General features: G+C 44.5%; 1 protein-coding gene across 1 annotated transcript; it reads left to right on the forward strand.

Annotated features, from left to right (window-relative positions):
- The first annotated feature begins 12,058 nt into the window (after positions 1 to 12,058).
- Positions 12,059 to 24,433, forward strand: LOC114484287 (skin secretory protein xP2-like). Its single transcript, XM_055080002.1, has 3 exons — positions 12,059 to 12,146; positions 18,250 to 18,975; positions 24,215 to 24,433. The coding sequence occupies exons 1-3, from the start codon at positions 12,059 to 12,061 to the stop codon at positions 24,376 to 24,378; spliced, it is 978 nt and encodes a 325-aa protein (XP_054935977.1). The 3' UTR covers positions 24,379 to 24,433.
- The last annotated feature ends 1,395 nt before the right edge of the window (positions 24,434 to 25,828 follow it).

A 25,828-nucleotide genomic window follows, 5' to 3' on the forward strand; every position in this document is an offset into this window, starting at 1 on the left:
AATTCCACCTCTGCTACCAACTGACTCGACACTCTGGGCAGTGTCTCTCTGCCCTTGCTTCTGCTTTCAAGATAAAAACTTGGAAGTACTTTGTTAATGACATGAATAAAGGACTTAGAGCATTAGAGGATAGAGAATGCCTTCTGAACCTTGTGGCCCTTCCTGACCAGAACGATGGCAGTAGCTAGTGTTCTCATCTTTGGTGCAAAGATTGGAAGGTTCCTTGCTGGGAAAAGAGATTTGCCCAAGAGAAAATACTGACTTCTGGCTTAGGCAAGTTCTCCCAGTAAAAGAGCTATTTCAGTGCCTTGACACAAAATGAAGCTTATTAATCAATAAACCATCAAAATGTGCAATAAACACTGAATGAGCCTTTTAGTGCCTTACCCTTGCATGTGAACACATAGCCAGAAATATCATGATATACAAGAAAAGACTCTAACATTAAAGACAAAGATTAAAATAAGCAAACGAATAAAGTAACTCAGAGGAAACAAAAACAATGCAGAGAGCAGACTAAAACTTCAAAATGATAATTCATAGCCTTATAGATGTGAAAAGGTATAGCATCCATAGTTTGCACTATCTTTTCTCTTTAAGAGATATTTAAGAGTTAGGGTTTTGTTTGGTTTTAATTAACAAATTTTGCTGTTGTTGCGGTTGGCCTGTATGTTATTTGGCTTTGGGGGATTTTTTGAAATTTCCTTTGTGGTCTAATCAGTGGTTAATATTTTTAAATGTTCCACAGGAGTTTGAAAAGAAGATTTTTGTTGTTGTTGTTGGGTTCAAAATTTCATATGCATATCTTCAAGCTTATTAACTGGCATGTTCAAATCTTCCAAATCCTCTTTTTACGTTGCTTTGTCCTGCTTGCTCTGTCAGTTCCTCAGAACCATTTTTTAGAAGTTACTCGTTATGGTTGTGGATTTGCCAGTTCTTTTTTGTTAGATTTAGCTCAAGGACAGTGAGCTTAGAAAAATAACAACAAAATGATCCCCATGGAAATAGAAGGAAAGCATTAGTAAAGATAAAAACAGGGGCTTCGCTGGGGGCGCAGTGGTTGAGAGTCCGCCTGCCGATGCAGGGGACACGGGTTCGTGCCCCGGTCCGGGAAGATCCCACATGCCGCGGAGCGGCTGGGCCCGTGAGCCATGGCCGCTGAGCCTGCGCGTCCGTACAAATATTTGCAAATTGAACAACACATTTCTAAGAAACCCATGGGTTAAAGAAATCATAAGAAGAGTTCAAAAATATTTTGAACTGAGTGAAAATAAAACAACATATCAAAATTTATGAGATGCAGCCAAAGCACTGCAAGGTAAATTTATGGCTTTAAATGCCTGTATTTAAAAGGAAGATAGATCTCAAATCAATTACATAAGCTTCCACCTTAATAAATTAGAAAAATAAGAGCAAACTACATCTAAAGTGAGCAGAAGGAAGGAAATAATAAAGATAAAAACACAGACACAAGAGGGAAGAGATATGGGAACATATGTATATGTATAACTGATTCACTTTGTTGTAAAGGAGAAACTAACACACTATTGTAAAACAGTTATACTCCAATAAAGATGCAAAAAAAAAAAAAAGATAAAAACAGAAATGAATGAAACAGAATGGAGGGTGGGGAGGAATCCACTAACCAGGGGTATAAACCGAGAGGGCAGGAGTTGGTTTCTATGATGTTCCAGGTTGTCATTTCCCCAGAGAACTGGACACAGAGGCTGGCCAGGGTGTCATGGGGGTTCCAGCCCTCCCTTCAGGGAACAGATTCTCCTGGAGACAGAAGCTGGAGTCCTGGAGCCTCAGGACTGCTGCACCCCATCACTCTGGAAGGCCTGGGAGGGAGCATATGATCATCCTTCCAGCACCAACTTATTCATGAAAAGCCAAACACCACCTCCCTCTTGGATGGGGGATTTTCAACATTATAATACTAACCCATTGCCCATAAAATGTCTGGCCTCCTAGGATGTCTTTTTCCTTTAATAACAAAATTAATCACTCTAACATCCACCGCACATACTGTGGCAACTCCTGGATGAACTAGATTTCCAGTGAAAATGTACGTTTTGGTCACTTCTTGCAACAAATTTCTTAATGGTTGGTCCCTTCCGACCGTCTTATCTGCAGCACATCCTGTCCACCTCTGGCACAGACTCCCCTCATGCACCTGACAGTGCTTTCTTCTTCTTCCTTCCCCAAAGCCCATGTTACTGTGTGAAACAGGTTTTACTGAAGTTGTGGCAATAACAGAGGGAGGTTACAACCCAGAAAGGGAACAACTGAAAAGTGTTAGAAACAGACTCACAGACATAGAAAACAAACTTCTGGTTACCAAAGGGGGAAGTGGGGGAGGGATAAATTAGGAGTTTGGGGTTAAAACATATACACTACTATATATAAAATAGATAACCAACAAGGACCTACTGTATAGCACAGGGAACTATACTCGGTATCTTGTAATAACCTATAATGGAAAAGAACCTAAAAAAGAATATATGCGTGCCTATGTATGTATAACTGAATTACTTTGCTGTGCACCTGAAACACAACATTGTAAATCAACTATATTTCAAAAAAAATTTTAAGTGAATGTTAGACATGATGCTTATAAGGGTGTTAGAAAGCAGGCACCTTCACATTGCTGATGGGAGAGCAATCTGTCAATATCTATCAAAATAATAAATGCACATCTCCATTGACCCAGAAATTCTACTTCTAAAAATTTATCCAGTGGATATATTCTTACATTTGCAAAATGACGTATGCACAAAAGTATTCATTACAGCCTTGTTTGTAATTTTTAAAAATTGGTAACAGCTCAAATGTCCATCAACAGGAGACTGATTAAATTAGAAATGAATTTGCTCTTTGTGCACTGACATGAAAATATCTCCAAGACTAATGTTTAAGGAGAAAACGCAAGGTGCATAACACTGAGTGTAGTAGACTACCATCTGTGGAAAGAAAAAAAGAGGGGCAAGAATATATGTCGCTCATATATGAAAGAGTAGATCCGCCATCTCCTGAAAGTTGGACGAGAAACCAGTAACTGCTGACTCGGTGGAGGGGAAGTGGGTGGATGGGTGCAGGACTGGGTATAAGAGATGCATTTTGAACAGTTCTAATTTGGAAGCACATAACTGTACTACCTATTCTATCTGTACACCATGTAATTTAAATGAATATATGTTTATATTTTATATATGTGTGTACTTTATTTATACATTTATAATTTAAATGGACAAAACGGAGTGTGGCCCATCTACAGCCTGCAAGTCGTCCCACAGGTAACCATGCACCACCCTGCTCCCCAGGACTCTGCCTATAGCTCTTTCTGTTTTCTTACCTCTTCTACTCATCCAGGACTTTACCTCCCTTTCTTCTTTGTCCTCAGAGGAAAATTGTAAGTCTTAGCATGTTATCTGGTGGAGCATCTGAACTCTCTGTCCATTACTCACCTCCCTCTAGACAGAACTAACCTAATCTAACCTTTCATCATCAGGGAAGTCATTGAGGAGTTTGCCTAAACAAACATCGCCCACTCCTGACTTTTACCTTTAGCAGTGCAAAGAATCTGCAGATTATTTGAGTTCAGATTTTTCTCTTACAAATTACTAGGTCAACCTCCCTAACAGTCTCTGATAGGGGAGAGGAGAGGCACACTCTCCTTGTCCAGAGTAAACGCCAGTTTCTTTTCCTCTTTCCTGATACATAGTTAACACTGAAATGAACATTTTTATACATCCATCTTGGCAAGTATCTCCGATTTTTTCCCTGAGGATAAATTCATATGTGATGGGGTGGTGCCAAAGGTTTAACACTTTCTTTGTGATTTTTAAAAAATTATTTTTAACCTTAGAAAGGCATTTCCCACATGGAGATTAGTTATTCACCTGTTTTTCTACTTGTTTCAGTTTTGGGTATCAGATTACTTAGTCCATCTGTAATTTGTTTTGATGAACATTGGTAAATTAGGTTATAACTTTATTACCCCTCAGAATAATTAACCAATTATCCTAGCACTAAAATTCTTCCTTTCCTCGGGAATTTGTGGTGCCTCCTTCATTACAGACCAATTTTTTAATAAGCACATTGAGGTTTGTTGCTAGCTTATTAAAGTTGCTCCATTGAGTTCTCCATTTTTGAACCAGTTGGAGATGGTTCTTAATCATCTGGGTATTAACTTTTAATAATACAGAAGAAAGAAAAATTATCACAGAGAATGAAGGGGCAAGGATGACAAAAGATAAAGAGAGGGAAAATGCTTAAGACAAGGCAGTGCAGTGTGTGTGACTGGGAGTCATTTCGAGTCAAGGCACTGAGCTGTCTCACGGCCTGGCTGTAACTAAAGAACCTCAAATTATGAGAGAAAAGTCTGGCATCGTGACTGCCTGGACTCGGCAGTAGTCTGGGAGCAGAATCAGAGGAATCGTATGTATCATCTGTCCATTCATTCAACAGATATATATTGAGGGCCCACTATGTGTCAGGTACTACATTAGCTCCTGAGGCTAAAGCAGTGAACAAAAAAATAGAATTCTGCCTCCTTGAGCTTACTGGAGGGAGAGAGAAAAATATTGTCCCTGGAGTAGGATATGTAGTCAGTGGGGGTTATGCATCTTGTTTCCTTTTCTTATTGAGACAAGCATTGCAGGTGATTGTCAGTTTTTGACAGCTCAGAACATTAATCTCCTTCTTATATTTGGGCTGTTGATCACTATCTTAGGTTGAGTTGCCTAGAAGTGGAACCTGAGAAGGGGATTCTTGTGCATGTGATTTACTGGAAAAGTGCTTGTAGGGGGAGGGCAGTGAGGGAAACAAGACAGGGCATGAGAAGAGCTAAGCAATGGAGACTGCAATAGGCCTGAACCCACGGCGAGCCTGGAACCAAAATTTGCCCCCCAGAGCTGGTCCCACCTTGAGGCAAGGGTGTCACTTTAGAATGCCTGTAGCAGTCAAACTGTGACTGCAGGCTACTAGGGATGGGCAACCTAATTTCCAGGGTTGAGGCTGTTACAGTTAAGGTAAGAGTAAATTTCAGAAGAAGGAAGTGAATGGAGGATGCGCACACTAGCCAGGCAAGAAAACCTGGGTGTGAAATCAAGAACATTTACTACATTCACCATATGAGCATTCCACTGGCTTTCACCCTAATCCTAATTATAACGCTGGACTTAGCCCTACCTCCACGCTATGGCTCTCTTTGTCCTAAGGTTAACAAATGCCCGAAGCCAAGCCCAAGCCATAACGCTAAAACTCACTCTGTTGCAACCCTAGACCTAACCTTAACCCTAAGTCTAATCTTTGCCCCAATTGTAACGCTGATGTTTCTGAGTGAAATTATATGATGTCTGGGACTGGGATTTGCTTCAAAAGAATTCAAGGGATGAGGGGATTGTGTGAGGATAGAGATAGATCGGCTCTGCACTGATAATTCTTGAAGCTGGTGGTGAATACATCAAGCTCACTATATGATTCTATTTTTTTTTTTAATATTTATTTATTTATTTAGCTGCACTGGGTCTTAATCACGGCATGCGGGATCTTTGTTGCGGCATGTGGGATCTTTAGTTGCGGCATGTGGGATCTTTAGCTGTGGCATGTGTGATCTAGTTCCCTGACCAGGAATTGAGCCCGGGCCCCTTGCACTGGGAGCTCGGAGTCTTAGTCACTGGACCACCAGGGAAGTCCCTATGATTCTATTTTTATATTTGAAATTTTTTATAATATAACTTTTTTAAAAAAACGGCTGATTTTATTGGTGGTGGATGTTAATCTTGGAATTTCTAAGGATGAAGTGAGGCCCCTGGGGATATATTATCAGGATCATCTCTTTAAAAAGAGGAAGAAGAACAAAGAAGAAATTAGAGAAGACTGGAACACTTAGAGAAAAGTGGTTTTTTTTGAAAAGTGTTTTTTCTGATTTGTCCCAGGATTTTGCCTAAAACCCATGTCACAGTGGGCACCATAGGATTAATGAAACTTAATACAGTTTTCTTCCAGTAAAATAGTTTCTATTTGATTATCCAGGACCCTTAAGAATCTAGATTACTATAATGAGGGGAAAATAGTGTCTTGTTATCCATAAAACTAAAATCTCACAGATACACTATTCTGCTTTTCTACTCTCAGTTCTGTGCAATTCGTCTATTCTTACGACAGAAATAACCTCTTAATTACTGTCACTTTATGTCATATTTTGCTTTCTGGTCAAAATTAGTACCCCTTGATTGTCTTTTTAATTGTTATGTATATTCTTATGTATGTTTTCTTCCATATGAACTTTAGGATATATTGTCATTTCCTTAAAGTAAGATTTCTTTGGCATTTGATTGGAATTACATAAAATTCACGGATTAATTTGGGGATAAATGACATATCACAACATCGAGTCTTTCCATCTGGTTAACTGGGCTAACATGTAATTACTCTCTGCAGATCTTAGTCAACTCTAATTAAACATGACAGCCTTATATTAGCTGTGCTCAGGCAGACAGTTGGGGGGCCTCAAAGTGGCATTGGCTAGTGAGATCTGCAGAGCCAAGGGGCCTGCAATGGGTCATTTAGAGGCCCAGCACAAGAAGTGAAGAGAATAATGGCATGGATTTTTGGAAAATGTGACGTTTTCAGGATCCTCAGGTTTACTGGGAGGAAGGGCACAACTCCTTGCACTCAGGCCAGATGTGGACTCAGGTTGTATGTAAGCTGACTGAGAAAGGCAGGTGTACAGAATTTGAGGACACTGCTGCCATATTAATAGTCACCTGTGGTTTTTCTTTATTTTTTCTTTTCTTAACTTATTGTGCATTCTCTTGTTGTATTTTTGCCCTTCCCATTACTTTCAACTTTTTAAAAATCATGTTCTCTTGGGTGTGTCTTTCATAAACACCAGAAAGTTGGACTTTGTTTCTTCACCCTGAGAGTCTTCTCTTTCTAAAGGAGGATTTACCTTTTAATGTTTCCTCTGACCATCGGTTACTCATTGCCCTTATTCTTGTCATATTTTGTTTTGACTTTATCACTGTTCCCCTCTACTGATCTGAATGTTCTACAGCTATACTTCAGTTTCTCTAGCAATAACCCCTAATATCTAAAAAAAACTTACCTTTCTCTGTCAAAATCATACCTTACACAGGATGAAACCTTTAGACTGATCTCCTTTCTCCATCTTCTTCCTTCTCCCATAACGGTCCAGACTTTGCAGAAATTATATCTTAATTTCAAGTCATTCATTTTGTTGACATTTAAATAATACTGTTAATGGAAATGGCTGTTTAATAACCAATGCATTAAACATTCTCATCACATTATTAAAAATTATTTAGACCTTAAATTATACCAATTTCAATGTTTACCACTATTTTTGAAGTAAACTTTTTAGTTTAGGATAGTTTTAGATTCATAGAAAAATTGCAAAGATAGTAAAAGTGTTCCCATATGACCAACACTCAGTTTCCTCTATTATTCATATCTCATATTAGTGTGGTGCATTTTTCACAAATACTGATCACGAAAAAATATTGATACCTTATTAACGAAAGTCCAAATTTTATTCAGATATCCTGAGTTTTTACTGAATTTTCTTTTTTTTTGTTGCAGGATCTTATCCAGGACACCACATTACACTTAGCTGTTGTGTCTCCTTAGGCTGCTCTTGGCTGTGATAGTTTCTCAGATTTTCCTTGTTTTTGATGAATTTGACAGTTTTGAAGAGTACTGGTCAGATATTTTTAGACTGTCCCTCAAGTGAGATTTTTATAATATATTTCTCATGATTAGACTGGGGTTGTGGGTTTGGGAGAGGCTGACCACTGAGGCAAAGTGCCATTCTCATCACATCATATCAAAATTACATACTATCAGCCTGACTTATCACTGTTGAAAACCTTGATTGCCTAGCTGAGCTGGTGGTTGTCAGGTTTTTCCACCGTACAGTGATTTCTTCCCCCTTTCTATGCTGTACTCTGAAGAAAGTTACTATGTGCAGTCCACAGTTATGGAGTGGGGAGCTGTGCACCACCCACTTGAGAGTAGAGATCTACACACTTTATCTGGAATTCTTCTGCATGAGAGATTTGTCTCTGCTTCCCCATGTATTTATTTGTTCAATCATTTATCTATATCAGTGTGGATTCATGGCTATTTATTTTGTACTTTGGGTTATAATCCAATACTACTTTATTTTGTGGTTCAAATTATTTCAGCTTTGGCCTTTGGAAGCTCTTTCAGTCAACTCCTGTGCCCTCTGACATACCCTATCACTGTGGGTTGGGTTGGGTTTTGTGTTTTGAGCACTTCTTACTTGCTGGCACTCCCAGATGCTCCAGGCACATATTGTATTTTATCCTCATGTTTTGCGTGTGAACCATTACGTTCTTTATTTGTGTCCATTCTTGTTTGTTTTCCTAGAGTACACCCTCAAGTACGATTACGTACAGTTTTAAAGAAATATAAATTTGTTAAAATTTTAAGGGCAAATATTAAAGAAATAGAAATCGTTTGCAAAACTTTCAAACCAATTGAGAGGGGGAGGAAGAGAATCAAAAAATGTGTTCTATCCAACAAGCTTCTGAAATAGAGGGGGAAAAAGGGAAACGATGGCTTAATCAAGTTTCTTCGAATAGTGTGTCATTTTTTTCCTGCTTGACACTGGGATGTATGACCTTGAAGGCTGCTTCAAACAAGGTTTCTGAATGGAAGCTGACTCAAGTTTGACTTTTCAGGAAAAAGATTCACGCTTTCTTCAGAATGTCCAAGATACTCAGAAGTAGGCACTCCTGCACTTTGCCCTGGGCTTTGTGCTTTTGTTGGCAATAATGTCATCCCATGTGATGAGGTGGCTTTTGTGTCCTGTCCCATGGGGTGATTCAAGTAAAATGAAAGGAAGGAGCACTTCGTTCCATTCCTGAAAGTCCTTCTTTGTCTACTCAGCTAACAGATAGGCCTGGCATCTTCCTTTAAGAGACTGCTGCAGCTGCATCCTCCATTTAATTGGTCCATGCGGGGTGGGCTTGGGAGGAATAAGTTAAACTGTGTCTCGCCACCTTATTCCATCATTTAACTCAGCTGTGTCCTTGCCAAGTTAGTATACCCTACATGGAGTTTGTTTCTTATTGGTTCTTTATTCCTAGGGCCCAGTCAAAAAGACAGCAATCTATTCATATTGGGTCGATGGCTTTATTTTGCTAAATGCAATAAATTTAGTAACACCAGGAGGAAAATGTTCTACTTGATGGTGCTGAGCAGTGCAAGATTGTTACTTTAGTTTTCTTCTCAGAGACCTTGCAGTGCGGAAACAGCTGACTACCTCTCCTCACCTCCCTTCTATTGTGACATAATCACAGAGTGGCTAAAGAATTTTCTTGAGGCTCTTTTCTTTGCTTTGACGGCTTCCAATATAATCTGTTCTGAGTGCAAACACTGACTAATATGTGTAATACTCATGGCAGGATAGGTGTCTTAGTTTGGGTTCCTCCAGAAGAAGACCCAGAGCTATGCAAGCAATTTATTTGGTGATCCCAGGAAACATAGGCAGGAGAGAAGAGAAGTGAGACAGGCGAAGGAGGATAGCCAATGAAGGATGTTTAATCAAGCAAAAATAACTGGAACTTAATCACATGGAGGGATTCTGGCAGCCAGCATAAAACATACATTGCCCTAAGGGACAGAGGAACTTCTGGTACAAGGTCATCGATTCCCCAGAACTTCCAGGCCACTGTACTGAGCAGAGCAGCCTTCAGTGGCCAGGGCAGGCAGACAGTGAAAGAGATGCAGGGGCTGGCAGCTGGTACTGGCTGCACGAAACTGTAGGGCCACAAGGGATGTGGATGGAGCCCCAAGAGTGTCCCTCACAGCAGGTTTTACTCCATTCTTATTAACAAGAAATTATTTCAGATGTCATAACACAGTATGATGGTATGATGATGCTTGTACCTTGCCGGATCATATGTACTGGCACTGTTCATGAGTAACAGATGGCAACCCTAAGTCTTTACAGTCATGTGACCGAGCTGGGCCAGTCATATAACTTCGTGCTTCCTGGTGAAGCATAAAGTATAGTAAAACCATAAGCTTATAATTTTAACTGATGAAGCAAATTTTCTTGATAATTTTCAAAATGGCACAAAACAAATGGAATAAAAAATATATTTTGCGCATGTGTCCGTTTCTCAGACCCCCCTTTGGCAGAAAATGCTAGCTGAGCACCAAAATCTATTTTCCCCTTCTTCTTTGTTGTTCAGCTAGACTACATTTCCCAGCCTCCCTTGCAGTTAAGTGTGGCTATGTCCCTAGGACCTCTGGCCAGTGAAATTTGAGTGGAAGTGGTATGTGTGCCCCTGCCAGGCCTGACTCATAAAACCTCCTCCATGCTCTTTACCCCAACCCCTAACTGAAATGGCCAGGCCCAGGGTGACCTAAGACGGCAGAGCCAAAATTAGCCCAAGTCCTTTAATAAGTGTGTGAAACAATCTGGAATTACTCTAGGCTGTTACTTGAGCAAAAAATTGGCATTGCGTTCAGCCATTATATTTTAGTGTTACCTATTATATCACTTTAGTCCACTCTAATATTAATTAACCCCAACACCTACGCTGGGACCCCCATGGACCCTGGATGAAGAATCCTTGCTCAGGGGAAAATAAAACAAAACATATACCCACAGCACTAGGAAACAAGCATCTAGGATAATATTAGCCACACTTAAAATATAAACCAGAAACTCAGAAAGGCATATAAATTTGAAAAGATTTAGATAGGAGCAACTAGAGAATTAAAATAGCAGAGGTAGTTTTCTATCAGGCTAAACTGAGATTAGGACTCTTTAGCTTAGAAAGAGGATTAGATGAGCTCAAAGTCCATGAAAGCCGGAGGTTTAGCCAGTGTCAACAGAGTCAGCCAATGAAACGTAGAGTCCTAGAACTTGGAGATAAGAAGTCCCTTTCTACCATAATCAGAAAGTAATGTGGGACATTCATAACCCCAAGGATAATAATGTAGATCTTGAAAACAAATAGGATCTAGCAGGTTTCTGATAGATGGTCACTTCACAATGGGCTGTGAAAAGACAGCTAAGAATGTTTGGGACATATCCTCAAGATCTTTTAAGTTTGATATGAAAAACAAAAATTACTACATTCTCCACCCCCTAAAGAATAAAATGTTGATCTTTGGTTAGATTCTGAAGGCTTGATCATTCAACAAATATTTATTGAGCAATTACTATCTAGATATTGTGCTGAGGATACATCTGGGAATAAGTCTACCTCATGAATCAAGAAAGAGGAGATGGAAAATAAACAATAATAAATTTTATAATATTTTTAAATGTGCTAAATAAGAAAAAAAATAGAGCAGGGCAAGGGAAGTGGGATGCCAGGGGAATAGAAGTGGCATTATTAAATGAGATGGTTCAAGGAGGGGAAGGGTATTCCAGGCAAAGGGAACAGAGCCAAAGTGCTGAGGTGAAAGTGTCCCTGGCACGTTCAAAGAACAGCAAGGAGACCATTGGAATGAGTGAGTGAGTTGGAGAAAAGAGGAAAATGAGGTCGGGGGCAGACCATGTAGGTCTTATGGGCCATTGGGAAGACTCTTGCTTATACTGAGAGCACTGGGGAGACTTTAGAGTTTTAAAAGAGGAAGGCTGGGATTTCCCTGGTGGCGCAGTGATTAAGAATTCGCCTGCCAATGCAGGGGACATGGGTTCGAGCCCTGGTCCGGGAAGATCCCACATGCTGCAGAGCACCTAAGCCCGTAAGCCACAACTACTGAGCCTGCGCTCTAGAGCCCGCAAGCCACAACCACTGAGCCCGCGTGCCCGTACTCCTAGAGCCTGTGCTCCACAAGAGAAGCCACCACAATGAGAAGTCCGTGCACTGCAGTGAAGAGTAAACCACCCTGCTCTCCACAACTAGAGAAAGCCCGTGGGTAGCAACGAAGGCCCAATGCAGCCAAAAATAAATAAATAAATAAATAAAATAAAAATAAAAAATAAAAGAGGAGAGCCATGATATGACTCACATTTTCCAGAACATTGGCTCCTGTGTTGACAATGGACTGTGGGGGAGATGGGGGCCGGGGAGCAAGCAGGGATTTTGGAGGCTCTTACAGGAATCTGGGAGAGGTGATGGTGGTTTGGAGTAAGAGGGAAACAGTGACAGTGGTGACAAGTAGATTCTGGCTTGTATTTTGAAGGTAGAATCTACAGACTTGAGGACAGATTGGATGTGGGGTGGAAAAAAGAGAGAAGTTAAAAATGATTACAAGGTTTCTGGCCTGAGCAACTGAAACCTAGGAGTCTGGAAGAGTAGAAATTGGGGAAACACCAGCAGTTCAGGTTAGGGCATAGAAGGCTGAAATGCCTATTAGACATCCAAATGGCAGCGTCAAGTAGGAAGTTTGTTTATAAACTTCTGGAGTCTGGAGTTCAGGAGGGAAAGTCGGGGCTAGAAGTATAAATTTGGAAGCTATCCATGCATAGATGGTGTTTAAAGTCTCAAGATAAACACCAGATGCAATAAAGGAGCTATTGGTATTAATCCATTTTTTTTCCTTCTAAGGAATCTGTGAGCAATGCATCAACATTAATGTCTTAATTATAGGATTTCTTTCCCACCCAAATCCTCACCTCTCCGTTCTTCCCATCTTCCAAGACTGAGGTTGATTCTCCTTTATATGCAGGGAACTAAAGCAATGTGTTTAATTAGTCATAAGAGGCTAGAAACCTGGAGTGGATTCTGACCTTGTCAATAGTATGTGACTTTAGGTAAGTTAATTAACTTCTCTGAGGTTCAGTTTCCTTATCTATAAACTGCAGATGATAACAGCTACCCCATAGAGTTACTGTGAGGATTCAATGAGCTGTTATTATTAAAGCATTTAGTACTGGGCTTGGTACATATATGTGCTCAATAAATGTTAGATTAAAACCCCAAGATAAGACATTCAAAGATAACGTGAATGTGGAGATAATGTAGTTGGACCTTTGCTCTCATTCTGGAATGGTGGCAGGTTCAAGTTCTTTTCTTGGAAGATGTACGTGTGGGAGGTGGTTATAAGTGAGTACCCCACAGTCATTTAGGGAGCTCCCTGTCAGTTTAAGCTGATACTTTATTTGTAATAATTGGTCTATTTCCTACATATTTATGAAATGAATAGAAAATTTTTTTTCCTTTTTTTTCACATAGTAACTGTAAAACTGAGAAATATTGATTTTAATGAAACTTCAGTTATGCAACCCTACACTCTACCAGCTGAACTTGGGGGGCCCACTTATGTTACAGTGGCACGTTAGCACGTCACTGAGGTATTACTGGTGGGCAGTAGAGGTGGTGCAGGTGGATGCCATGGAAGCCATGCCTCCCTGGCTGGCCCTGAGATGGTCTGGTCCTCTTTATACCCTCCACATATACCTTCTGCATTTGGGGGCTTCCCTGGTGGCTCAGCAGTTAAGAACCCGCCTGCCAATGCAGGGGACATGGGTTCAAGCCCTGGTCTGGGAAGATCACACCTGCCGCGGAGCAACTAAGCCCTTGCTCCACAACTGCTGAGCCTGCGCTGTAGAGCCCGTGAGCCACAGCTACTGAGCCTGAGTGCCACAACTACTGAAGCCCGTGTGCCTAGAGCCCGTGCCCTGCAACAAGAGAAGCCACCTCAATGAGAAGCCCGCGCACCACAACGAAGAGTAGCCCCCGCTCGCCCCAACTAGAAAAAGCCCGCATGCAGCAACGAAGACCCAATGCATCCCAAAATAAATAAATTTATTTTTTAAAAATGAACAATCTATTGACACACCAGTACATGGTGTTGTAAAACTGTTCATTAAAAAAAAAAAAAATCTGCATTTGGCCACATCACTCCCTTACCTAAAACTCTTTCCTCCTTACCAAAACCATCACAGGCCCATGGTCTGGCTCTTCCCCAGAGCTCCAGCTATTGAGAGCCTTTGTTGCCTCTGGGTCTCTGTCTCATGCTGCCCCCTCCCCTTTGCATGGTTGGCTCCTATTCCTCTGGGTCTGAACTTAAGCGTCACCTCCTTAGACAGGTCCTCCCAGACCAATTAATCTATCATAAATCTGCCTATTACCTACTTCTAGTGCCTGCATCCTTTTCTTCATAGCACTTGTCACCAGCTAACTCAATATGTGTGTATGTATCATGTTACCTGACTCCTCTCCTAGACTGAAAGGTCCAATAAGGCCAGGACTATACCTGTTTTCACTATACTGTCACCCTAGCCTATCCAACACCTGGCACAAATAGACACATACATACACAATTGTTAAAAAATGACTTATGCTCCTATTTTTTTTTTACAATGTCTTCTATTATCAACCTGAGTTAGTATTTCAACCGTTCCGTATGTACTGATTGGGCATCCATTATGAATCAGGCGCTGGTCTTGGTGCTGGGAAAGCAACAATGAATAAAGCAGACAAAAATCCCTGCCCTCGGGCTGCTTTTTTGCTGGTGAGTCAGCCATCATTTTATGCATGTATGTCCTGTGTCATACTTGCTTGGTTTACTTTTTTGCTCAGCATCCACTTGACCAATGAGAGATAGGAGCTGGTGGATAGATGTATCCTCCTTTTGTCCTGCATTCTATGCAGTTCCTCAGAGGGCCCCCCAGTGGGACTGAGCTCGGTTGATCACAGAGGTGACCACCTAGATTAAGCACCCTTGGATGGGCTTTCTCTCCCTCTCTGTTTTGTGTGGTCCTGGTTCCTTTTCCCACCCCTGTTCCATAGGATCACTTCCCCAAAGTGACCACTGCCCTCAAGCCCTTCTCCAACTGCTTTTGTGGAGAACCCGAGCCTACAGAGCTAGCATTTTAATTCTTTGGTCAGATCATTTTCTACATTTCCATCTTGGGTCCTTTGCTGTATTTTGTGTTCCTAAAGGTCAGGGATCAGATATGGGTTTTTTTGCTGTTTGTTTTGTTTGTTTGTATTTTCCCCCAGTTACGAATTCAGAGCCTGGCAAATATCAACAAATGTGTTGATTTTGATTTGATTTGACAACAGGAAAGAATAGCGTGGCTTTCTGTGGCTTAAGGGAGGCCAGAGTGACTTCTTTTTTTTAAATTTTATTTATTTATTTATTTATTTGTTGGCTGCATTGGGTCTTCATTGCTGCACACGGGCTTTCTCTAGTTGCGGTAAACGGGGGCTACTCTTCTTTGTGGTGCCCCAGCTTCTCATTGCGGTGGCTTCTCTTGCTGCAGAGCACGGGCTCTAGGCGCACGGGCTTCAGTAGTTGTGGCTCCTGGGCTCAGTCGTTGTGGCTCACGGGCTCTAGATCGCAGGCTCAGTAGTTGTGGCACATGGGCTTAGTTGCTCCGAGGCATGTGGGATCCTCCTGGAGTAGGGTTCGAACCTGTGTCCCCTGCATTGGCAGGCGGATTCTTAACCACTGCACCACCAGGGAAGCCCAGAGTCACTTCTGGTGCACAGACCTCTGCTAACAAAGGATGAGGCTGGGACCTGCCAGGGCAATGACTGTTTTCTGTGTGCCCATCCTGCCTCCCTCCCAGGGCCCTGCACCCTTGACTTGCAGCAGCAGCAGGTTATCAGCAGCTCCAAGTAGCTCAAGGCCCATAGTTGGGGGGGTGGGGGGCTCCCTCACTCCAGGCTTTCCGCTTGCCACCTGTTTCCTCCAAGCTGGGAGTACAAGAGGGAGATTGGCCCCTCCTCCTCCTGAGCGGGATCCACATGTCTGCCATCTGGTGCTGGAAACCAAATGTCAGGACCCTGCTCCCACAAGGCCACTGTCACACTCCAAACGGCTGAATGAATGACTTCAAAATTCTGTACCAACCTTGACTAAATCTCATGGATATAGAGAGTGACAGGCAGCTGGTAAAGGTGCAAAGACCACTGGACATGTTCAGCAGACAAGAGTTGTAGTTATGGGTCTACCACTAATTTGATGCTCCTCTGGTCATGTACCACTTTTCTGCCCGCAGTTTCCTGAAAATGAGAAGGTTGGACTAGATGATCTCAAAGATCCCCCAGCTCTAGGATTCTTAAATTACAGAACTGGTAGGAACCTGATCTGTCAGTTATACTTCACATAGTCTTTTTTTTCCCTTAAAAACCCTCGCTGTTGGTAACAGCTCCATGTCTGCTCTAAACCCACTAGGAGTCAGCTCCAGCACATTTGCTCTTTGAATTCCCAGGCAGCCATGCTCATTTATGTACACCTGGAATATGTTTGATCTCTTTTTGTCATTGAATTTCTTTTTTCTTTTTTTTGGCCTCGCCATGTGGCTTGCAGGGATCTCAGTTGAACCCTGGCCACAGCAGTGAAAGCCCGGAATCCTAACCATTAGGCCACCAGGGAACTCCCTGTAATTGAAATTTTTAATGGGATAATTGTAGATTCACATTCAGTCATAAGAAATAATACACTTTGCCCAATTTCCCCGATGATAACATTTTGCAAAACCTTAATATGGTATCACAACTAGATACTGACATTCATACAGTCCGCCTTACTCCATTTCCCCAGTTTTACTTGTACTTATGTGTGTTTGTGTAAGTTCTACATAAATTTTATCACCTGTTCTAAAGCCACAAGCTCTAAAACCACAAGGATCCCTTGTGTTGTCTTTTTATGACCACTTCTTGCCTTCCTCCCACCTCATCTCTTCTCCCACTTGATGGTTTTTCAAAATCTTTTTTTAAAGAAATATTTATTTACTTATTTATTTGGTTGCACTGGGTCTTAGTTGCGGCAGGCAGGCTCCTTAGTTGCGGCTCCAGGGCTCGTTAGTTGTGGCATGTGAACTCTTAGTTGCAGCATGCATGTGGGAGCTATCTCCCCCACCAGGGATTGAACCCAGGCCCCCTGCACTGGGAGCGCGGAGTCTTATCCACTGCGCCACCAGGGAAGTCCCTCAAAATCTTTTTAATTGGAAATAATTTCAAACTTACAGAAACATTCCAATACGCCCTGTACCTAAATTCACTGATTGTTAGTATTCAGCCCATTTCCTTTATCATTTTTCTATCAACATTTTTTTCCTTAATCATTTGAGGGTAAGTTGCATACAGAATGCCCCCTTACCCCTACACAATGCTGCAGTGTGTATTTCCAAGGATACGGATATTCTTACACATGAACATAGTACAAATTATCAACATCAGCAAATTTAACATTGATCCAATACTTTAATCTACTATCAGGATTCCAATTTTGTCCACTGGAATGTCCTTTACAGCATCCCCTCCCCCCAAAAGAATCCAGTCTAGGACCAGGTATCACATTTAGCTGTCACGACTTTATAGCACTCTTTAATCTGGAACATTTCCCAAGCCTTCTTTTGTGACATTGACATGTTTGAAGAATACAACTCCAGCCCCCTTTTAATAGATATTCCTCATTTTGGTTTGTCTGGGGTTTCATTATCATTAGATTCAGGTTACGCATTCTTCCTGGAAATACTGCATAGGCGATGTGTTCTGAGGACATGATATCCATCTGCTTTCATTAATGATGTCAGTTTTGATCCTGGTCAAGGTGCTGTCTCCCTGTGCCTTTGTATATTGAATATTTCTCTCTTGCTACTAATAAGCCTAAACCACCTATGGGAAAACACATGAATCCACGCAAATATCTGCTCCCCAGTAAAGTCTCCCCTAGGGTGAGTATCCATTGATGATTCTTGCCTGACCCAGTCTCTACCATACACTGACTCTTCCAGTACTGGAAACTAGGTTTTCTATGGTTTAATTTCCTTGGGTCTTCGGTTCTGGTCTGAGTATTCTCTATGTCCTCCCAATGTCCTCTATGACCTTTGGCCAGGGACTAGGCCAACGCTGTAGACTCAACGCATTTCCTCAAGTGGAAATGAGGTCATGCGTGTTGTTCCCCGTTAAACTTTCCACCGGTCATTTGCATAATAGAGTAGCCTGTGAGGACTTCCTGGATCGTTTCCTGATCCGCCACACACCTGTCCTCCTCCCTTGCCCTTTGGTGGCATTTTGTTCATCCATATTCCCCCCACCTCCCGGCTCTGTCCCACCCTTATTTAAGACTAAGGATTGCTTTTCTAAGGGACGGCCCGGCCTGCAGGAACGAAACGTCTGGACTTCTGCGTTCTCGGCAGTCTCCGCGTGAGTTCCATCCTGCCCTTAGGCTGGCGGGAGGTACACGGAGAAGTGCTAGAAGTAAATAAGCGCTCGCGGCGGGGGTGGTGGTAGTGGTGGTGGTGGTGGTGTGTGATACCTTTCCCCGACCCAGGTATTTCGCCGGGGACTTCTCCAGGCCCCGCGCGGGTAAAGGCGCAGGAGCGGGTCACCTGCCGGCGAGGTACGAGGGCCTCGGCTCTGGGCCGCTGGGTAGCGCTCCGCCCGGCGGGCGTCCTGGAGGTGGCGGCGCGGGCCGGCAGGCGGGGCCGGGGGAAGGGGAGGGCTCGGCGAGCGTCGGGCGGTGACGGCAGCGCGGAGGGGAGGTGCGAAGCGCCCGCCCGCCGAGAGCCATGGCGAGAGGCCGCGCCGCGGCGCTCGCATCAGTGCCCCGGTCCACAGCAGCGCCCCCACCCGCCGCCCCGGGGCCCACCCGGCCGCCGTCCCCGCGCACCCAGAGCCCCTGACGGCCGCGCGCTACGCGCGAGACTCCCTAGGAGAGCGGCCGCGCGCGGGAGGGCGGCGCGGGAGGGAGCGCTGGGGAGCCCGAGCGCCCCGACGAGCCCCGCGTCCGGAACCTCGGACTCCGAGCCCGGGAGCTCAGAGTCGGCGGGCGGGCAGCAGAAGGAGGAGGAGGCGCCCCAGCCGAGCCCGTTGCGTGCGCGCCCCGGTGCCGCCCGGCCGGCTGCTGCGGAGGGAACCGGAGCCGCCGGGCGGCCGGGACTCGGCCGAGGACAACGAAGAGGAGGCAGCCAGGAGAGCCGAGCGCCCGGGCAGCCCCGCGCCGGAGGCCCCCGGGATCGCGCCTGCTACGGGGCCGCGCTTCGTGCGCCTCTCGAGGGTAAGCCCGTGGACCGCTGACCCGTGCCTCGGGCGCATCGGGCCCGGGGGTGGGTGGGGAAGGACACGGGTGTCCCGGGAGTGTGGATGCGTGGTGTGGTAGCGGCGAGAGGCCGGGGCCCTGCGGGGGCGGCCGCCCTCTGGCCTCGGCCGCACCTGCGGGAGGTCCTGGGGGCCACAGGAAGGTGCCCGTAGTGCATCGTCTCGGTCACGCCGCGTGGCCTGGATTCCGGGCTCCGGCACTCCGAAGTGACAGTGAGGCGACCTTCAAAGAGTCCCGAGCTGAGCCAGGCTGGAGCGAGAGCTCAACCCCGATTGCCACTCGCCCGCAAAACGAACGTAAACTACATCTTCTGAGAGTGTTTCGGTCGAGGCAAATGGCTTTTAGGACCCCTCCTTTCCATCCTGAGAGTTAACAAGTTCACTCTGTCACTTTTTTGACCTGAGTTTTTCAGTTCTTTTCGAATCTCCAAGGTCAGCCTCCTGCAGGTAACAAGAAACTTAATGAAATGTATTGCTGCTTCTATTGTAAAGTTGTGTTTAGGGAAGTACAGGTCAAAAGCCCGGCCCTGCTGCTCTTGGGGCTGGCGCTGGATGGCCCCTACCCGTTCAGTCTACGTGCTTTAGAACCCTTCGCTGCACTTGTTCAGAAACTGAAATCGGCGTCCACTTTGAGCGCCTCCTAAGTATGTCTAGGCCTCTGACTAAAAAATACTTTTTCCGATAAGCTTCCCTAGAACTTTGTTTGCTTCAAACAAATGTGTGGACGCTGTCAGTGTCTGCGAGCGTGTAGGCCGGCTGGGTACCCTTTCCGTGGAGCATCTTTTGGGTACGGGGTGGGGTGGGGGGAGACGAACCCCAGGGAAACTAGGAACAGTGTCCTTTCCGGTTTCCAACTACAAGAGCAGCAGAGAGGGAGGTGGCCGACTGAGCAGTGTGGGCTCTGGGCAGGCTGCATTGGGAAGGGTGTCCCAAGTTCCAGTGGAGGATGACAGGTTGGCTGGCAGGTTCAGAGTTGGACCTGGAGTGACAGATGGCACCTTCCTCTTTCTCTTGGCTTGGAAAGATCACGCTTGTCCACCCTTCGACCTCTGGCCCCAGCTTTATCACAGAGGTGCCCAGAGAATCATGGGCTGAGCCACCTGGAGCGCTGAGCCGGGCTCAGGGATGATGCTGAGCTGGGTAGAAAGCTCATGTCCGTGTGCAGCAGGTTTGGCAAGAGTTGGGTTTCAGCTTGGCCTGAGCACAAGCCATTTCCTGTTTGATGCCCTAGGGACCTGTGGGATTTGGTTTCCCATCCCCAGCTCTCCGTGGAGGGTGTCTCCACTCTGGCTGTGTTGTTCACACTCCTCTCCGGTGTGTTAGAAAAGGACATTGGCCTTGGAGTGGGGAACCTGAATTCAGGTTCCAGCTCTTCTCTCTCTTTGCTCGCTGGGTGACCCTGGGCCCTTATTTAACCTCTTTGACTTGGCTTTCCCCTCTCTGGGATTGCCCCCCTAAAACAAACAAAACCAAACCCAAACAAACCTCACTGGATTGTTGTAAGGATTAAAGAGTGTTTTGATGAAAGTGTCTATAAAAGTTTGAATGACCTGGAAGGATTTTCAGGTCTCATTCCAACATGACTAGATTGGTGACTTGGTAACATTTTTGAGCCCTCACGGGGATAAGATAGCAGATATAATAGTGGTTATTTTCCTTCTTATAGATTTATCGTGAGGGTTGAATCAGATCCTGTAAAAGGACTTTGAAAATAAAATAGCATTATTCACATTCCGAGGAGTTCCTAAACTTTCAGTTTCCCAACTAGCAACATTTTTCTGTTTGCCATCTGATGTGGACTTTCTTCTGAGCCCCTACCCCTGACCTTGCACATAGTAGGTCTCTGTAATTGTTAGATGAGTCTGGAATTAACCCTCCGGGCTTCCCATCTTGACTGCCTGCTCCCAAGATGCACAGCAGACCTTGGGCTTTCTCTGCCCCATCAGCTGTTGGTGTTTTCATACACTTGATTATTCTTTTGCACCATACAGCCTGGAAGACAGCCGAGGAAGGCAAGCAGGTTGGTGGCCGCTTTTCCTGAAGGGGCAGTTCTTTATTTCTCCTACAGGGCTCCAATGAGAAAGGCATTGGAGGGTGAAGAGTTCACTTAAACTCATTGAGGGTTGCAGATATTAAATCAAGCCTTCCACCTGTCTTGCAGCTTAATAAACTTGAGGATAATGTTACAGTGGCCAGCCTGTTCAAATATATGATTACATGACCCTTGGTTTTGAAAATGAACCCTGATCTGTTTAACTCATCTGTATTTGGTATGCACCATGATTTTTGTGGGAGGACAAAGGGATGGTTCTTTTAGGAGATTCAGATGTTAGGGAGAGAACTATCTCCACCAAGCCCAAGGCTCATGTGTGTTCTTAGATTTTATCTTGGGTGAGTGTCTGTTGTATAGAGATACACTGTGAATGGGTCTTCTGGTTCCTCCCCCACTCTTTTTTCTTCTTTTTGAATAAATGTTCCCTAGTTTGACTTGCCTTATTAGGTGTATCCAAATGGAGGCCACCTGCGCTGTTGAAAAATTCAAAGTTTTAGCAAAGAGACAATAAATAATAGCATATGTGTCAATCTAGGTGCCTCTGAGCTACATGTAATACCAAATGATGTGTAGCTGGTTAAAGAAAGGGTTTGACATGTGTTTATGAGGGAAGGGCTGTGTGGCTTCATTATTCATTGAGAAGCCTATTTAATTATGTGTTTGTTAATACTGCACCTGAGGTAGAAGAGGGTGGAACTGGGTGGGAAGCGAGCTCTTAAAATCCTTGTTTGTGCTTCTAGTCTGGCATTCTAGGAAAGACTGCTCCCAGACTCACCTGGGTGGTGGTGAGAAGCAGCGTAAATCTCTCTGAAGACTATCTAGGGGCAGTGACCTTTCAGACGGCCACTCACAGCCTTGAGAAAGTCTTTTGGCTTCCGTGTCTCAAGCTAGGAAATGGATTCTCTTCATGCTTCTGAAACTTGCCCTCATAACCTTCGGGGCAAAGGAACCCTGGAAAGGGGGATTGGGGAGCTCAGCCTGAGATTTCCACGACTTTTCAGTGTTACTTCAGCGATTCCTTTGATTTTTGAAATTAATTAATTAATTTATTTATTTTGGCTGTGTTGGGTCTTTGTTGCTGCTGGCGGGCTTTCTCTAGTTGCAGCCAGCGGGGGCTACTCTTTGTTGCAGTGCGCGGGCTTCTCATTGCCGTGGCTTCTCTTGTTCCAGAGCATGGGCTCTAGGTGCGTGGGCTTCAGTAGTTGTGGCGCACAGCCTCAGTAGTTGTGGCACACAAGCTCAGTAGTTGTGGCTCGCGGGCTGTAGAGCACAGGCTCAGTAGTTGTTGTGCGTGGGTTTAGTTACTCCACGGCATGTGAGATCTTCCTGGACCAGGGCTTGAACCCGTGTCCCCTGCATTGGCAGGCCGATTCTTTTTTTTTTTTTTAATTGCTTTACAGTGGTGTGTTAGTTTCTGCTGTATAACAAAGTGAATCAGCTATACATATACATATATCCCCATATCCCCTCCCTATTGCATCTCCCTCCCACCCTCCCTATCCCACCCCTCTAGGTCGTCACAAAGCACTGAGCTGATCTCCCTGTGCTATGTGGCTGGCAGGCAGATTCTTAACAGCTGTGCCACCAGGGAAGCCCTCAGCGATTCCTTTGATGTAGAATGGAATGCAGGATTCATCTTACGTATTTTAGTATAAAAATGCTTTAAATTGCTGCCTTGAGTCAAAAAGCACTCAGGGAAGATGCACCTTATTTTCCCTGGGGCTCTGGGGGCTCCCCACAGCGTAAGCACCTGTACCCCAGTTTGACAGTCTTGGAGCTGGATTATTTCTAGGATCTCTTCTAGTTCCAGATTTTATGATACGCCAGGACATTTCACAGCAGGAGGTAATCTTCCCAGAGGAAATGGATTTTGTACTGACATCTGAAAAGGATGCTCCATTTTTTTAGGGGAAATAGGTATATGAGTAAATTAAAGAACCACCAGAATGTAAATTATCTGGATTTGAATGTTAAGGAAGACCGTGCTCAGGGTATTCAGGGGGCTTTGAAATCTTTTTTTTAAAAAGAATTAGTTGAGGGACTTCCCTGGTAGCACAGTGGTTAAGAATCCGCCTGCCAATGCAGGGGACACAGGTTCGATCCCTGGTCCAGGGAGATCCCACATGCCACAGAGCAGCTAAGCCCATGCTCCACAACTACTTAGCCTGTGCTCTAGAGCCCACAAGCCACAACTACTGAGTCCACGTGCCGCAACTACTGAAGCTCGCATGCCTAGAGCCCATGCTCCACAACAAGAGAAGCCACTGCAATGAGAAGCCCGCACACTGCAACCAAGAGTAGCCCCACTCACCGCAACTAGAGAAAGCCTGCGGGCAGCAACAAAGACCCAATGCAACCAAAAATAAAAGAATTGAAAGAGAAGAAAAAAGAATTAGTTGAAAATAAATGCAAACATGTGGAGTAAGTGGTTTGACTTTTTCTGACGAGTATCCTTTAGCATACCATTCAGAGCCCTTCCCTCTTTATAGTACTTCTCCTAATGCCTAGGCTTAGTTAGTAGATAGTGTGATTATGTGTACTAAAAAAATGCCACTGTTGTGCTTTTTGTTTTGTTTTGAGGGGACACAGGTTCGATCCCTGGTCCAGGGAGATCCCACATGCCACAGAGCAGCTAAGCCCATGCTCCACAACTACTTAGCCTGTGCTCTAGAGCCCACAAGCCACAACTACTGAGTCCACGTGCCGCAACTACTGAAGCTCGCATGCCTAGAGCCCATGCTCCACAACAAGAGAAGCCACTGCAATGAGAAGCCCGCACACTGCAACCAAGAGTAGCCCCACTCACCGCAACTAGAGAAAGCCTGCGGGCAGCAACAAAGACCCAATGCAACCAAAAATAAAAGAATTGAAAGAGAAGAAAAAAGAATTAGTTGAAAATAAATGCAAACATGTGGAGTAAGTGGTTTGACTTTTTCTGACGAGTATCCTTTAGCATACCATTCAGAGCCCTTCCCTCTTTATAGTACTTCTCCTAATGCCTAGGCTTAGTTAGTAGATAGTGTGATTATGTGTACTAAAAAAATGCCACTGTTGTGCTTTTTGTTTTGTTTTGTTTTTGTTGTTGTTGTTTTTTTGCGGTATGCGGGCCTCTCCCTGTTGTGGCCTCTCCCGTTGCGGAGCACAGGCTCCGGACGCGCAGGCTCAGCGGCCATGGCTCACGGCACGAACCCGTGTCCCCTGCATCGGCAGGCGGACTCTCAACCACTGCGCCACCAGGGAAGCCCCACTGTTGTGCTTTTGCCTTCTGAGATGGCCCACACTCTGTCTTTGGAGTTTGTTTCTAAATAAATCCGCTTCTAACCTATCACTTTGTCTGTCACTGAATTCTTTCTGCGATGAGACATCAAGAACCTGAACTTAATTAAGTCCTAAAACCAGGTGTGTGTTCTCAGTTAGAAGACTGTGGAGGGCTTCCTGGTAGTGCAGTGGGTAAGAATCCGCCTGCCAATGCAGGGGACACGGGTTCGAGCCCTGGTCTGGGAAGATCCCACATGCCACGGAGCAACTAAGCCCGTGTGCCACAACTACTGAGCCTGCGCTCTAGAGCCCGTGAGCCACAACTGCTGAGCCAGCATGCTACAACTACTGAAGCCCGCATGCCTAGAGCCCGTGCTCTGCAGCAAGAGAAGCCACTGCAATGAGAAGCCCATGCACCGCAACGAAGAGTAGCCCCTGCTCGCCGCAGCCAGAGAAAGCCCGCGTGCAGCAACGAAGACCCAACACGGCCAAAAATAAATAAGTAAATAAATAAATTTATTTTAAAAAAAAAAAGACCGTAAAAAAAAAATGCCACTGTCTCCTGACTTGTGTTTACACAGATTAGCTATTGGTAAATTGTACATTTGATAACATAGATGCAGGTGTATTTGCAGCTCTTAAAATAGATACTAATTAGAATAAGAATATGAGATTTTATTTTTTCTTCTCTCTCCAGGTTTGGAGAGAAGAAGCATCCATGCATATGGAGAACCAGAGGATTTTCGAGGTTCTCCATCAGTTCCTCTGATGTTTTGGTTAAGTCAAAAAAGTCCTTCCAGGCAGTTCTTTAATATCAACAGCATATACTGTGGGTGGGCCTGCATTTTTTTTTTTAATGGAAGCATTCTGCAAGCTCTCAGTTTTTCAGTTTTGCAAAAAGTAGAGGAGGCATGATCTAGTGTATGCTCGCCTCCTTTTATTATGGTCCTTCACAAAAAATTTCCAGTTTGAGATGTGGCCAAAGCTAAAATGTCTCCCTAGAGTGTTGAAAATAGTTTGGCTTCACTTGTAGTATTGAATCATGCATTTTAGCCAAGAGGAGCAGGTAAGCAATGAATGCAGAAGCCATCCTTGAGTTTCTGTTTGAGGACCATGGGGAAACTTTTCTTGGGGAGTGGGGAGCAAAAATTTCTTTGACCTCCAGGAACATCAGTTGTCTTCAGTATGATGAAAAAAGCTGGGAGTGAGTGACTGCAGATGGCTTGGCTAATTATCCCAAAGTGACGAAGGGTCCAGATTCATGGTGGAACCAAGTGGCTGTGGCCTGGGTGGAGAATGGCAGTGTGAGGAGGGTGATGCCCATTAGAGGGAGATCCTGGCTGTTGCTGTTTCTGCCTGATTTTGGTCCCTGCTGTCGTGGTTCCAGCTGATTGCAGGAGTGTAAGGCCTTATTATTCAATGTGTGGTGGATCGGCCTGCAGCCTCAGCATCACCTGGGAGCTTGTTAGACCTGCAAAATGGCAGACCCCGCCCCGGACCT

Source organism: Physeter macrocephalus, chromosome 18 (genome assembly GCF_002837175.3).
Source record: "Physeter macrocephalus isolate SW-GA chromosome 18, ASM283717v5, whole genome shotgun sequence".
Lineage (NCBI taxonomy): Eukaryota > Metazoa > Chordata > Mammalia > Artiodactyla > Physeteridae > Physeter > Physeter macrocephalus.

Excerpts from the sequence above, each read along its gene's own strand:
- LOC114484287 (XM_055080002.1), top strand. The coding sequence starts at position 12,059 with ATGGACTGTGGGGGAGATGGGGGCCGGGGAGCAAGCAGGGATTTTGGA. Across the intron at positions 12,147-18,249 it reads AGAGGTGATGGTGGTTTGGA|GTATTTCGCCGGGGACTTCT; the intron begins GTAAGAGGGAAA and ends TCCCCGACCCAG. Across the intron at positions 18,976-24,214 it reads GCTTCGTGCGCCTCTCGAGG|GCTCCGGACGCGCAGGCTCA; the intron begins GTAAGCCCGTGG and ends TGCGGAGCACAG.